The sequence below is a fragment of the Protopterus annectens genome, chromosome 2.part0 (assembly GCF_019279795.1).
Source record: "Protopterus annectens isolate FY-2018-M chromosome 2.part0, PAN1.0, whole genome shotgun sequence".
Classification (NCBI taxonomy): Eukaryota; Metazoa; Chordata; order Ceratodontiformes; family Protopteridae; genus Protopterus; species Protopterus annectens.
The window spans coordinates 737,975,713-737,991,065 of NC_056728.1; the positions used below are offsets into that span (position 1 = coordinate 737,975,713).

The 15,353-nt window shown below is 36.6% G+C and overlaps 1 protein-coding gene across 1 annotated transcript in view; it reads right to left on the reverse strand.

Annotated features, from left to right (window-relative positions):
- MANBA (mannosidase beta) overlaps window positions 1-15,353 on the reverse strand; it is an 894,686-nt gene that overhangs the window by 614,711 nt on the left and 264,622 nt on the right. The window contains exon 7 of the mRNA XM_044061058.1: window positions 6,606-6,716. Within this exon, the coding sequence (XP_043916993.1) occupies window positions 6,606-6,716 (111 nt within the window). The remainder of the gene's footprint in view (window positions 1-6,605; window positions 6,717-15,353) is intronic.

Sequence of the window (15,353 nt, forward strand, 5' to 3'; positions counted from 1 at the left end):
TCCTCTACTCCTTCTATCACATTCTCATTTGTCCTTTCTTCGCTATCCCCTTCTAGTGATTCCTAACTATCATATAGTCAGTCCTCACCCTCCTTATCTTCCGTGGTTGCCTTCTTGTTTTTCTTGCAATCCCTTGCCAAGTGTCCCTTTTTACCGCATTTAAAGCATTCTCCCCTTTTCTTTCGCCCTTCAAAGTCCTCTGATCGCTGATCAGATTGTTTGTTTCCCTGGGCATTTTTCTTGCCCTTTTTCCTGGACTGTACTACATAAACTTCTGCTCCATCTTCTACAGAAAATACTTGGGCTTTCTTTTTCTTTTTGCTATTAAAATGCCTTTCGACATGCCTAGCATATTCAAGTAATGACTGTAACCAGCTTGTACGATGATCTACCATGTGTTTTGTAATAAAACTGCTTATGGGCGCAATACTGCCTTTCAAAAATGCATTCTTTAACTGCTGTTCATATGGGGAATCTTGTGTCTGATCTTCAGGAACCTGCATTCCACAGTGGTTATTAAAACATTCTAATAGTCTAGCATAATATCTGTCAACAGTTTCACCTTCTTGTTGGATGCATTGATTAATGCAAGTCCAGTCTGCCCTAGTCTTCCATTTCTCGGAGATGCGGTCTGTAAGACCTTTTACTCTGTTGTCTAGCTCTGCGCTGCTTTGTGGGAGGGGTCTGTGTGCAGCATCACGGGGATTCCAGTTGCCACTAATCATGTGCCAATCTGGTCCCACAATTTGTCTAACTACTTTTTCTACCTCTTCTCCGTTTAAATTATAACTTAGCCTCATTCCTTGTAAATCTTCTGAGAACTTTCTAAAATTAACTTTTGGATGGGGAATTCCCTCAGTGGCTTTCCGGATATCTTCCGGAGTCCAGGGTCTATACACTAGAATAGTTGGGTCCTGGCCTTCCTGTCCTGCCTGAGGATTAGGTACTTCTATGAGTGGACATATTTCTTCTTTACTCATAGATCGTGAATTCTTAACCATTTAATATAACTCAATGCCTTCATTCGAGTTACCTGCCCGTGTTCGAGACCTGGTTTAGATGGGATCTCTAATAAAGGGTTTTGCTTTTGTAATGCCTCTATTTTCAGTGACAGCAGGGTATAATGGGGGTGGACTAACCTGTTCACTTGCTTCGTATTCTGGTAAGGGAGGTGGAGGGGCTGATGCTATTACTAAATTATTGTCCTCCTTATCTAAAAACATCGCTTTTGAATTATTATTCTTTTGTTCCCTACGGTTTACCTCCTCAATCCACCTGTGTGCCTGAGGAATTCCTAAGTGGCGTTGCTTTTTTACCCGACCTTTGGAATCGGTCTTGAGCTGTTTGACAAGTTTGACAAGCGAGGATTTTTCTAATTTTCCATCGAATTCATAATTAGTAACCCATTCTGAATAGTATTTAATATTGTCAGCGCGCTGAGACTGCATGTATTTTGCGTCTTCGGTTAACAGCGGATTTTGGGGTCTTTTTGTGCAATTATTACCCATTTTGTTCTACCCTTTTAATCATTATGTAACCTCTTTTATTTTTAACGTGGTACCACGGATTTTTTGTTATAGTCTCTTCAGAATGACTACCTACCTACTCTGTTTTCCCTGATCTATGACAAGATGGTAATTTTTTCTGTCCCTGACTTGTAAAAATAGTCTTGACAAAAACAGCACAAATCTAGTCCCTGATCTAAAACAGAAAAAAGTAGATTCACCTTACCTGAGCCTTCGTGATTGATCACCTGGTTTGTGAAAACTTGTCCTTCAGTCGCAGATCAGAAAGTGGCTGGCCTCTTTTGTATGACAATTCAGTCGGAGGGCTTTTCAAATAAGAAGAACCGATGTGGTTTCTTCCCCGTACGGTTTCATGCCACCTGGCCCATCTGATCCGAGGTGAAAAAACTTCAAAGACCAATTCACGCAAGGTTCAGATATGGCATTTAATTACTTGCTGCAAGGAGACAAAAACAAGCAAATACAGGATTTTGCCTAACTACTAACAGGAAGTATGCTCTTCTTATACTGTTCTACAAAACGTTGCTTTCTATAGTTGACGTAATTAAACACAACTTTCTGTATTGTTCTACAGCAGATGTTACTCAGATTTTCTGCTGACATGACTGGATTTATGAAAAACAACCTGACCTTGGGGGATTTAGCCAGCTATAAGCTTCTATTGTGTAGTTCTAATACATGTGTTACATTTCAGGGTACTTTTCTAGCTTAGACACAAGTAAACGCTGATTGCAGTTCATATTTTCAAGCAGTCTTTGTTCTTATTATCAATAGCTTCTGCAGCTGTGTATTTTCTCATAACATAAGCGGAACTCCTTGTCTAAATCTCATAACATTAATACAAGTGATACATCTATTTATTATTTTCCTGACACAAGCAGAAATTATCTGCTTCCCTGTAAATTTCCAAAGCATAAGCAAAGATTATAACTGCACATATTTCATAACAATACAAGATTGGAAAGCTTCTGCAGTTTGTACAGATTTATGCAGTGTGAAATTGAATAAATGAGTTAACCTTTTTCAAACCTTAAATGCACTAAGCACATTACTAATACATACACTAATACATATTTTTCTAACACCCAGACAGAGCCTACAATGAAACAGGAGGAGGAGCCCACCCTAGAAGAAGGAAGAACAGCACTGCGGAAATGAAGTCAGGGAATGCAGCAGGTACAGATACGGTCACAGTAGATATAATAAAGATGCTGGGTAAGATAGGGGCAAAATGGCTCCTGACGGTACTCACAGCAGTATGGAGAGAAAGGCATATCCCACATGACTGGAAAATAAGCTTAATAGTAACAGTATAAAAGAATAAAGAGGACAGCCACAACTGTGGGCAGTACAAAGGTATCAAACTCCTGTCACATTGCATGAAAGTCCTGGCGTGGGTGACTGATAAATTAATATTCAAGAGTAGTAGAAAATAAGATGGGAGGTGAACAGTTCAGATTCTGATTAGGATGCAGCACAACCAAACAAATGTTTGCAGTGAGACAGACAGTTAAGAAGAAGCCAGACATGAAGAAAGCATAATGACAAGGTCTCAGGAAAGCTGATCTGGGCAGCCCTGCATTAATTTACAGTCCCAGAAACAATGGTAGAATTAGTGCAGGCCATGTACAAGGACCTAATGACTCAAATATGAACAGTGTTCGGCCTCAAAGAGGGGTTCCCAGGGGGACCAGGTGTACATCAGGGGTCATCTCTGAGCGCACTGCTGTTCATACTGGTGATGGACTACATTAGCAAAGAGGTTGGAGGGGACAGATAAACAAAGTTGCTGTATCCAGACAATGTGTCATAACAGGTAGACTCTGAGCTAGAACTTCAGCAAAGGATAGGGGACTGGAATGCAAAACAGAAAGCACATGTGATGGCACTGAGTACAGATAAGACAACTGTAATGGCAGCAAATGGGGGAAATTAGAAGAAGCTGAGAACTGATATAGAATGGAAAATAGTGGAAAAAGATTAACAGCTTCAAGTATCTGGGAGGGGTGGTTGAGAAGAAGGGAAGTTTGTATGAAGAGTTCAAAGCTAGAATCAGAGGTAGCCAACTGGTATAGAGCATCAGGAGTATTGTATGACAGAAGCTGAAAAGTAGGGTGCACAAAACATTGGTGCACCCAATACTACTGTATGGTACAAAAACCTGGGCAGTAAAGGCACAGCAGTTGAGGAAGCTAGGTATGATGGAGATGAAGTGCTACTTGGGTAATGAATACAGTAAGGAACATAGGAGGTGTAGGATCTGATAGCTAAATGCAGGGGAGGGAGTAAGTTATGATCACTTGGGGGGGGGCACTGGATTAATTAGTAAGTATAAGGGTGGAAAGAGAATGGAAAATGGTAAAGAGATATGCTAGTACTGCCATACTAAAAATGAAGAAGCTGTGTGTATCCTAATACCCATCTGTGGCACTTCACCTTTCTGTTATCAGCCAATATTGTTTCCATCCTCAATGGAGGAAAGTCGGCATCTTCTCCTTCCTTGTTGCCTGCACAAAAATCTGCTACATCTACAAGACTGCTTTTATGAGAAGGCTTTTTTTACTCAAACTGCCTCATCTTTTACTACGTTTGAAAAACTGCCATTGTTCAATTAAGTAATTCCTGTTATACATGTGTATGGGGGGGTTAAAAAAAGCCATTTCCCTGAGTGAATTACTTTCTCCCTTTCCTGCAGCTTTTTAAATGCTACTTTGAAAGGGGACCCAAACAGCAACTCTTTGTTCAGTAGGACATTCACTAATGCCCTTTAAAATCCTCTGGTAAATGCTAGAAAATTCTTAGCTCTGCAGGCTTACCTACTACTCTGTGGCTGCTCCTACTGACATCAGTGAGATCATACCCATTTTTAATGACATGTTTCGCAACATTAAAAGCAGTCTAGGTAATCTTACATTTTCTACAACTTAGAGCTTTATCAGAGATTTTGGACAACTCATTGGTATTAAATGATGCAAGTCTGGCAGTCAATGCTCTGATGGTTACACTGGAAGGTTTATACATTTTGTCAAAACAAACCCATTCTCTGCTCTCCTTGCAAGACCTCTGGATGCATCCAAAGACACTAAAGTTCAGTCTACCACTGGACTTTTATATAGGCATTTACATGTGTTTTGGATACTACATAATGCGATTAGCTTTGGTGAGGTATACATCGGAAGTCAGGCTGAAGGAATGCTCTTTTAAAAGTATACTTGAATGCTTGGAACATGGGTAGGCTGGGTCTGTCCACTCCTAAGAAGTTTAATTACCTTTTATGGTACTTGAAATCAGCCATGCAAATAGTCTGAACAGCTCCATTTTCAGGATTAAGTTTTTCCTTTTTTTTTCTTGCTGTTTTTACTCCCAAAAAGGGCTGCTGATCACCTGCCACCTCTTGCTCAATCAACCCATTCATTCTTCATCACCTAGATGAGGATTGTCCCAGGAACAGTCATCATTCAGTCAGTGAGTGGGACAGTTTGAGATTTTTTTACCAATTTGAATTTTATTTTTTTAACATTATTTTACTTTTTTGCAGTTCTATCCTCTGCATGCATCTGGTGACATGCCAATGAATAATATGCACTGAACAGACCATGGAAGATGTCATCTCACTTCAAAATGGGTCATTCCCTCCAGGCAATTCTGCCCACCCCTTCAAAGCATGAAAGAAGGTTTATTCATTCTCTACCAGGGAAACCACAATGGCCATTATGCCCCAAGTGCATATTATATGGTGGTTAGTACCACGCTGTGTGGCACAGTGACTCTGGTTTGAATCCAACTCATTGTGGTGTGTAAACAAGAGATGGTTTCACTTTCACTTTTCTAGTAAAATGATAAAAATATATAAAAGATCATTGGTTCAAGTCGCACCACAGTCGACTTGTCCGGCAGTTAGTGCAGAAAAATGCTATAATTTGCAAATGAGGTACTTCCTGTGGTGAAGGGTTTGATTTCCTCAGTACTATGTGAACTCGAGCAAATCATTTAATCACCCAGTGCTTTGGGGCAACTAGAATTTGAGAGTCCATGAACCCATGGCACCAAAGCTGGTGCTTTTCTTGGGAGATCATTTGGCCTGAAGGCTACTGGCTGATGATTCTTCATCTGTGGTAAATGCATGTGCCAAACATTCTCAGCGCCAAGAGCTTTTATGTTCAAAGAAGGACTAAAGATTAAGGGACAAATGAAAGGTGATCCTTACACTAAACACTGAGCAGTGTGCAGAGGAAGAAACTTGTTGATTTTAATCCAAGACAAAGCAAGCACAGCAAGTGGTGGTCCTTACACAAAATCTTTTACAGGCATACTTGTTAGGGATCTTTCACAGGGATATAACTGACCTTTACAAATTCTCCCACCAAAATAAACAGATTTCTTAGAATTCAACAAATACAATATAATCAATATACCACAAGGAGTTTAGAAAACTAGTTCCTAGAATGGGATTGAAAAGCATTGATATTGAAAATTAATCATTTTGTAACAAAAAAGAACAGGACATGGCATGGGTTGTTCCCATTATAGTAGAATATCGGTCTGAATTCTTGAGTGAGAGAAGGAGTTCAGTTTCATTGTGGGGATGACCAAAAGCTCAGAAAGTCATGTCAGAAGTATAGATGTCCAATTAGCCCTTTCGAAATGAATAAAGAATGTTACTGCAGATGACATCCTTATGATGGAAATCCAAAGAAGGCATGGAAAAGAGAGGTTCAAGTCCAGTGACAGACAGAAGGAAGTAAGTTGTTTGCTTAATCAGGAACGGTTATCATATACACAAAGCTATGTGGATAATGGATCTTTTCTGCCATCAGCACTTGTGTTCCTACAGAAAATAGTCATACACAGCTATACTATACTGCATCAACCTCCAAACCTAGGTGTGCTGTGGAGACTCCACCTTAACCTACAAAATAATATAATGGAACTACAATCAATCCCAGCATTTAAAAAGAGGCAAACATAAATAACCACTGATCCAAACAAAATAATGCACTTCACTAATTAAAAGGTACTTCTATATAAAGTTTCATCCACTCTCTGAGACAAAAAGAAAAAAAAAATCAGAAGAGTTACCTTAGTCGATCTTTCAATGATGTAATTTTCATCAAAATAAAACTGTACCATCATATTATAGCCAGTCTGGTTTCCGTGCCCATTAGGCCACCAAAGATCCACAGGAATATTCTGGAAATACAAGCCAGAATGGGAGTCATCATGACATCAGTTTTATTCTATAACAGATGACAAACTTTGTAAATTCCTACCTTTCATTATAAATGTACAAAAATATATAAGGTGCACCAGCTTCATGCAGACTGTTTTGCCCAGATGTGTAAGAAAAATATGAAACACGTGCTTTCACACAAAAAAGTGGTGCTCTAATAAAGGTTTATCTAATGCAAGCCCCCTAGAACATACTACCAGTTACAAGTCTGATAATATGAAAAGATTAGTTTTCTTACAGATTTACAAGTAATATTGTGGTTTGCTTTACCATACAGTGTTGGATTATGCAAGGTGGTAGTAAACTTTCAAGGTTTTGCATTTTTTTGTCCACTGTACTGCAACTGTGAAAAACAGCTAGGGGAATGTGGGAGGCAAAGCCCTTTACAAGGGAGGGCTTACCCCTACAAAAAACATATTTTTTTATGTTTTTTTTTTTGAGTTATGCAGGGTTTAGGTGAACGATGAGTCAGATAAGCTTTGTTTAAATTAACTGCATTCAGATATTATTTACTTATATCAAAATGACAGACTCATATGTGTATATATCTGGATCTACCTGACAACACCGAAAGCTCAACAGGCCGACAACGAGATCACAGACACCAAAACAATGAAAGTGCAAAAACACGACAGTTCACATGCCCAACAAAGCACAATCCCGACAGTTAACAAAACAAATTCCCCATTCCAAAAAACACACACACAACGCAAGCACACCAAAAACCTGATAAACCTACACTTAGCCTTACATACAGAACTATCTGTGCACTAACCTTAACCCAAATCCTAACCCTAAGGTCCGTTGCTATCGCACACTTACCTTACCCGCACCCTAACCCTAAAGTCAGTCACTATCACACACTTACGTTACCCGCACTCTAACCTTAAAGTCAGTCACTATCGCATGCGTACCTTACCGGCATCCTAACCCTAAAGTCCGTCACTATCGCACACTTACACAGTTGCGCTCATTTCGCATGTCGGTGTTTTCAGCGTCGGGATTTCCACTTGGGTATTTTTGCTGTCGATCTTCTGGTGTCGGTCATCTCGTTGTCTGTGATTTTGTTTGTCAGCCTTCTCAGGTAGACCCATATTATCTATATAGTTTATATACATACACATATCACACGTGTAGATGTGTGTGGACCCCTATTACTTTACTGAAAGAATGCTGACATTGCTGAAACTAGAAGCCAGGAATCACTAACTGCGTATAAACACCAGTTGGAGGTTCTGAATGGAGTTGGCGGACACAGACAAAATACAGGTACTACATTTAAACACTTAATTTTAATAAAAAATGCACCTTTTTATAGTGCTTGTTAATGGACATAGTGGTACAGTGAGGATCATAAAATCTACCCTTTTCCCCACTGTAGTGCGATGTTAGAGTTGGTATATATAATTTGCTGAGTGTGTGGGGTAGCAGCCCACCCCCCTGCAAAAACATTTGAAAATATATATTTATCTGTTAAATTATGTATTTAAATGTAGTAGCTGATATTCTTCTGTGTCTGCAATCTCTATTCAGAAGTTCTGGCTGGTGTTTGGCATGTACAGTTGCATTTTGTTGTTTTTAGTTTTGATAATGTAAAGTTTCACTGGTTTGAAATTACAATCTTCTCGTCTTGATCATTTAAATTTCGGTTATCTGTAAATTCGATCTACTGAAGTAGATCCATATATATATATATATATATATATATATATATATATATATATATATATATATATGTATATGTGTTTGTGTGTGTGTGAGTGTGTGTCCTTCAGATGGTCGAACTATTAAAAGCTTGACTTTCATATGGCCGAGATCAAATGATGGAACTTAAGTTCGAACGGTCTGAATGGAGATCTCCATAGAGCGTGGAACGGGAAGATTTCCCTTTACCCCAATATAGTGCGATCTCAGAGTTGTTATACTTAAATAGCGGGGGGGGGCTTGCCCCCCTGCTAGCACTGTTTAGTTCTTTTTTCTTTTTTTTTTTTTCACACTGTCGAACATTCAAATGTTCAATGATATGGTCTTGGCCATATGAAAGTCGAACATTTGGATGTTCGATTATGTGAAGTAGACCCATATATATATATATATATATATATACACACACACACACACACACACACACACACACACACATACATACAATACATACAATACATATGCACAGACTTGTGTATGTATATGTATATATGGGTCTACTTCATAATACTGAAATTTCATAACGTTGAATTTCATAACACTGAGACCATAACATTGAAAATTCAAAACACTAAAAACCCAAAACATTGAAAACTCAGAACACTAAAAGTGTACTTTGTAACACTGAAAACTGCATTGCATAAGTAAATAAAATCCCCTCTACCTAAAACAAAATGTAACTAACAAACATACTTTCTACTGTGTTTCTGCAGGGGGGCTAACCCCCCTGCCCCCCACACACCCCTGTAAATTAACTCCAAGATCACACTACTGTGGGAAAAAGTTAATTTCCTAACCTAGTATGGCAACTGTGATACAGTGAGGTTAAATTAACTTTTCCACTGTAGTGCGATCTTGGAGTTGGTATATTTAATTTACGGGGGGTGGATGCAAGGGGACTTTCCCCCCTGCAGAAACGCAGCAGAAAGTGTGTTTATTAGTTAGGTGTTGTTATAGGTGGAGAGGATGTTATTTAAATAGCCACTGTAGTTTTCAATGTTACGAAGCACACTTTCAATGTTCTGAGTTTTCAATGTTTTGTGTTTTCAGTTGTTTGTGTTTTGGGATTTTGATGTTTTGGTCTCAATGTTATGAAATACGTTATGAAATTTCAATGTTATGAAGTAGACCTGTATGTAAATATAATACATATATATATATATATATATATATATATATATACATATATATATATATATATATATATATATATATATACATATATATATATATATATATACATACATATATATATATATAAATACATATACATACATATATATATATATAAATACATATACATACATATATATATATATATATATATATATATAATTAGAAACTTCAAAACATTTAACTCAAAGGTTAAAAAAAGAGAGAGAGACAATGAAATGCACTTCATCCAGTTTAATATGCTGGAATTCCTTAAAAAAGTGAAATAGTACACTACGATTCCAATATATAAAGGGTGCAGTACTGAAAATTGACATCATGACCTCTAAGCCAGTGTTAAATCCTAGTGCAGTAAATCATGAATATTAAATGCAACAGTATGTAAAACAAAAATAGAAACAATTGTCATAGGTTTATGCAGTAAATAATAACCTATTCAGTAGTGTCAAGCAAGATGTAAAATTAGACAGTTCCTGAACAATAAACAGGGCACATCAGATAAAAAAATTAATTGCGCCATTTTAAAACACACTTAATATTAACTGATTCGTTTATGCCTGGGGGAGCTTCTGCATTTAACAGGAGCTGCCATCTTAATTCTTTAACCTCCAAAAGAGTATCTCTATCTCCAAATAACAGTGGAACCTGGTCTAAAACTAGAAATTTAAAATCAACAATAGGAGTACAGGAGTGACTGTGCTTAGCTACTGCATTGCTAAAATCAGTATTTCTAATGGCACCATAATGTTCCTTTATTCTAGTAGAAAGTCTACGTATAGTTTTATTTTATGATTATTTATGACCATGTTCACTTCTGAACAATTGATATGGTTCTGTCTTTCATATTCATGACACTTTTACTGCATAAACCTATGACAATTGTTTCTATTTTTGTTTTACATACTGTTGCATTTAATATTCATGATTTACTGCACTAGGATTTAACATTGGCTTAGAGGTCATGATGTCAATTTTCAGTACTGCATCCTTTATATATTGGAATCGTAGTGTACTATTTCACTTTTCTAAGGAAGTCCAGCATATTAAACTGGATGAAGTGCATTTCATTGTCTCTCTCTCTTTTTTAACCTTTGAGTTAAATGTTTTGAAGTTTCTAAGTATATTATTTCTATTCTTCAGAAGTTTACAGAGTTTCAGTTTAGTTTTGTGTATATATATATATATATATATATATATATATATATATATATATATATATACACACACATACACATATCTATATATATCTATATATCTATATATATATATATATATATATATATATATATATATGGATCTACTTCACAATGCTGAAATTTCAGAATGCCGACAACCATATGGCCGACACCATATGACAGACATCCTAAATCTCGACATTGTAAGTAGACCATGTAAAAGGAAAATAAAACTTCCTTTCAATCAGCATCAGGCTGCCCCAACCCCCGTAACTTTAATATACCAACTCAGAGATCACACTACAGTGCAGGACTGGAAATCTTTCCATTCTGCACTATAGTGAGATGCCGGTTCCGCACTGTCGGCATTCTGAATGTCGATCATATGGTGTCAGCCATATGGCTGTCGGCATTCTGGAGTGTCGGCAATGTCAGGTAGACCCACATATACATACATATATATATATATATATATATATATATATATATATATATATATATGTGTGTGTGTGTGTGTGATTTTTTTCAGAACAGTGTTTCTGACAGAGTTCAAGTTAGTTATTATAAAGGTCAAATCTTCAGGGAATATTTTCTCATTATAAGCATCTGAAAATTTATACACAGATTGATATTGTCCAGAATCTGCCAAGTAGTTGCCATCCAAGTGGAAATTATATATTTTGTTCCAGAATTTGTAAGATATTTTTTTCCTCTATTAATACTGCAACAACTTATGAAATTAGCCATCATATTATTTGCAATCCTATCTAGATAATTTATTTAGCTGTATGTGGATATAGGGCATTTTATGTAGTAAAGACTTCTTGTTCTTTTAAACAATGTATTTGCATTACATATAAGCGATATTCACAGTCAAAGAACAAGTAGTGCCCTGTATACACATGCCATAAAGTACTCTTCAGCTGTTTTCAACTTTGTGGGGATTGATAAAATTGTGGGTGACTGCTCACAGGAACAAGGACACACTGTTTTGAACAAAAAGGAAATTAAATTAAATGGATTATATACTTGGGTGCTCTGTTACATCCAAGTTTAAATGAAAATTTGTGCCTTAAGTACTTATTAGTTATTATTACATTAGTTTTCCTGACTTGACATAATATTATACTATTGATGTTATGAAAACTTTTTAATTATCTGACTGATTTATGAGGTACATATATAACGACCGAAGAACACAAAACTAGGGGACAACCACAGAGGTGTAAAATATTTAATAAAATAAGCAAAGCTTTCAAGTACACAAACTCTTCCTCAGTGCATCAGACCAAAAAAGACATCAGAATCAAAGGTGTATGTGTATATAGATATGTATACATCTCACAAGCCAGCTAATTCACATCAATTAAATTAATCAATCATCTCCTAAAAACATAACTATAATAAATGTATAACAAACATACTAGATATACTAAATAATCTATAATGCCCAGATTAATAAAATACAAATTAAAACATCATTTGTTTCATTTTCAAAACAGGTTTTATACTGTTTACAGCATTGAGACCTGGGTCATGATCAGCTCTGAAAAAGTTAATCCATTTATATTCAGCCAACTCAGAGTCACCAGATCACCAGCATCACATTTATTCTTATACTTTTTTTGTATTACCCTAAATTTAAAAGAATGTCTCTCATTAAGTGCAATATGCTTATATAATTCATTAGTTTCTACTTTCCTTCTTACTTCAGATAGGTGGGAACACTCAACCTTTCAGTTTGCAATTTGTTTTTCCTATTCAGAAACAAGTTCATTTTTCACAGTTAGCAATATATGCAACATCCTCCATATTACATGTTGCTGCAGTTCTAAATATAAACTTTCCAATCAATAGGATGTACAAACTCATAATCCTTATATAACTACAAAAACAACAGTTATAGCAGGGTTTCATGCCATGCTTTGTACCCAAGTTTTTCTTTTCTGTCAAGAAATCTTTGTAACATAATTTCTGTTTTAAGTTCATTTCTCTCTTGTAAATGAAAGTAGGTTGAGTTCCTACATGTCTAACAATATCCTGATTGGGAGTACAATACTGACCAATTATTCTTAATAGTATTTTGAGCCTGTAGGGTTTGTCGATTATATTTCATTATTTAACCAATCTTCTTACCATCTGTAGTAGTATCCTTTAAATCCATCCAATCTGAGAAATAACGTCTATCACTCCTATCTCTTACCGAAATAATAAAATCCATATTTTTTGTAACAATTGCTCCTTTATCTTCTTTCCTGAAAACTTTTAATAATCTCAGATGCATCACTATAAAAATGGTCCATCTGTGTATTTAACCTACTAGCCCCTCAGCAACTGGCTTTTGACAATTGCATTATATACGTACATAGGGTGCATACTCTGGAGTGTAGATATCTGGTGGTCTGAACTTCCTTTCTAAATATTTTAGTATCTTGTACGCTGTCCTGAAGACATACCATTATGTACAAGAAATTAATCTCAACATTGGAGCAGTTCACATCAAATAATGAAAAACTCATACATTGTCGCAAAATATCAACAAAATTATGTAATGTCATTTCATCATCCATCCAGATACAAATATATCATCCACAAAGCGTTTTAGGTACACATCCATTATAAGACAGGTCTACATCAAACACAAATTTATCCTCCCATGTAGATAAAACTATATTTCCATTGGTGTTAGCGACAGGCGTAACCATTGCTATACCTAGCTTCTGATGGTAATATTCATTATTAAATTGAAAACCATTATTATTTAATACTCCATCTAACAGGAGACATGGCAGTTCTATTTTTGTACTTAATAACTTACTATATGTACATAAGTGCTCAATAATGGCTTGAATGCCAAAAGAATTAGGTACTACAGTAAAGAGCGATTTAGCATCCAAAGCAACCAAAAGTGAATCTTCTAAAGTATTATTCAAGGACCAATTATAAACAGAGCTCAAGAAGTTATTTGTTTCTTTTACATAACTTCTACAATAGCTCAAATACGGTTTCAATTCAGCTTTTAAAAATGTCTATATTGTTCCTACCTGCGACAACAATTCTCAAGGGTGGTTTATTTTTACGTACTTTAGGCAATCTGTAAATAAAGGTAATAACTGGATCAGACACATACATCTAATTCACAGGATCATAGGAGGTTACTATGCTCTTGGCCCTGAGACCCTTATAAGCCTAGAGTTTAGCCCATATTTAGACAAGACAGCACCCAATGCCCCTGTCTAGCAGGGACACGGGTGGAATCCCAGGGGTGTATTTTCTGTTTCTCATCCAGTTGTCCAGGTTGCACTTACAAAGGGGTGGGTCACCCCTGCACTGGCCCAGTAATCAAAGAGCTTCAATGCTCACCACTTGCACCACTGAGGGATGTGCACATTGAGAGGATGACATGTATACACACAGTAAAGTACAATTTCCCTTAAGAGCACACAAAGATCACAGACAGTCTGGGGCTGGTTTCTCCCTCTCTATCCAGAGCCCCAATAAAATTCTCCACTGGCACAGCTATAGGGTTAAGATCTCAGCGGAGTGGTCAAGCCAAAACCTCCAGCACCCTTTCTGTCCAACCAGTGCTTCATGTCCCTGCACAAGTAGCTGACACACACACACACACACACACAGACACACACACAGACACACACACAGACACACAGACACACAGACACACAGACACACAGACACACACACACAGACACACACACACAGACACGCACAGACGCGCACAGACGCGCACATTTTGAGATTTGATTTACAGTGCATATAAAAAGTATACACACCCCTGTTAAAATGTCAGGTTTTTGGGATATAAAAAATGAGACTACAATAAATCACTTCAAAACTTTTCCCACCTTTAATGTGACCTATAACCTGTATAATTCAATTGAAAAACAAACAAATCTGTTAGGGGAAAAATATAAAAAATAAATAACACATACAATGAGCTGGTGGCTTAAGTGTGCACACCCTTAAAATTTGCTGAAGCACCTTTTGATTTAATTACAGCATTCAGTCTTCAAGTATCAGTTCAAGGGTGTGCACACTTATGCAACCACCTTATTATATGTTTTTTATTTTTTTATATTTTCCCCTAACAGATTTATTTGCTTTTCAACTGAATTGCAAAGGTTATAGGTCAGATTAAATGTGGGAAAAGTTTTGAAATAATTTATTGTGGTCTCATTTTTTTATATCACAAAAACCTGACATTTTAACAGGGGTGTGTGCACTTCTTATATCCACTGTATATACAAACACTCCTGGGGAAGGCTGGCACAGGTTCACTAGCTATGCCCCCTTTCTGCACAGACTATAAGGTAGTAGCAGTTGCCACCAACCACTCTATAACCTACTATAAAGCCCTTCCCAAAGGGTGACCAATTCTCCTGTGTAATGTTACTATTATCCAAATGGTAAGTGTGAAAAAAATCTTCTAAGGCTATTTAGAAGTTGTCTATACAGCGTCATCAAATACATATGCAAGTACGGTAAGAGCTTAAATATCTCTACACAAACTAGCCACAATTAAAATGT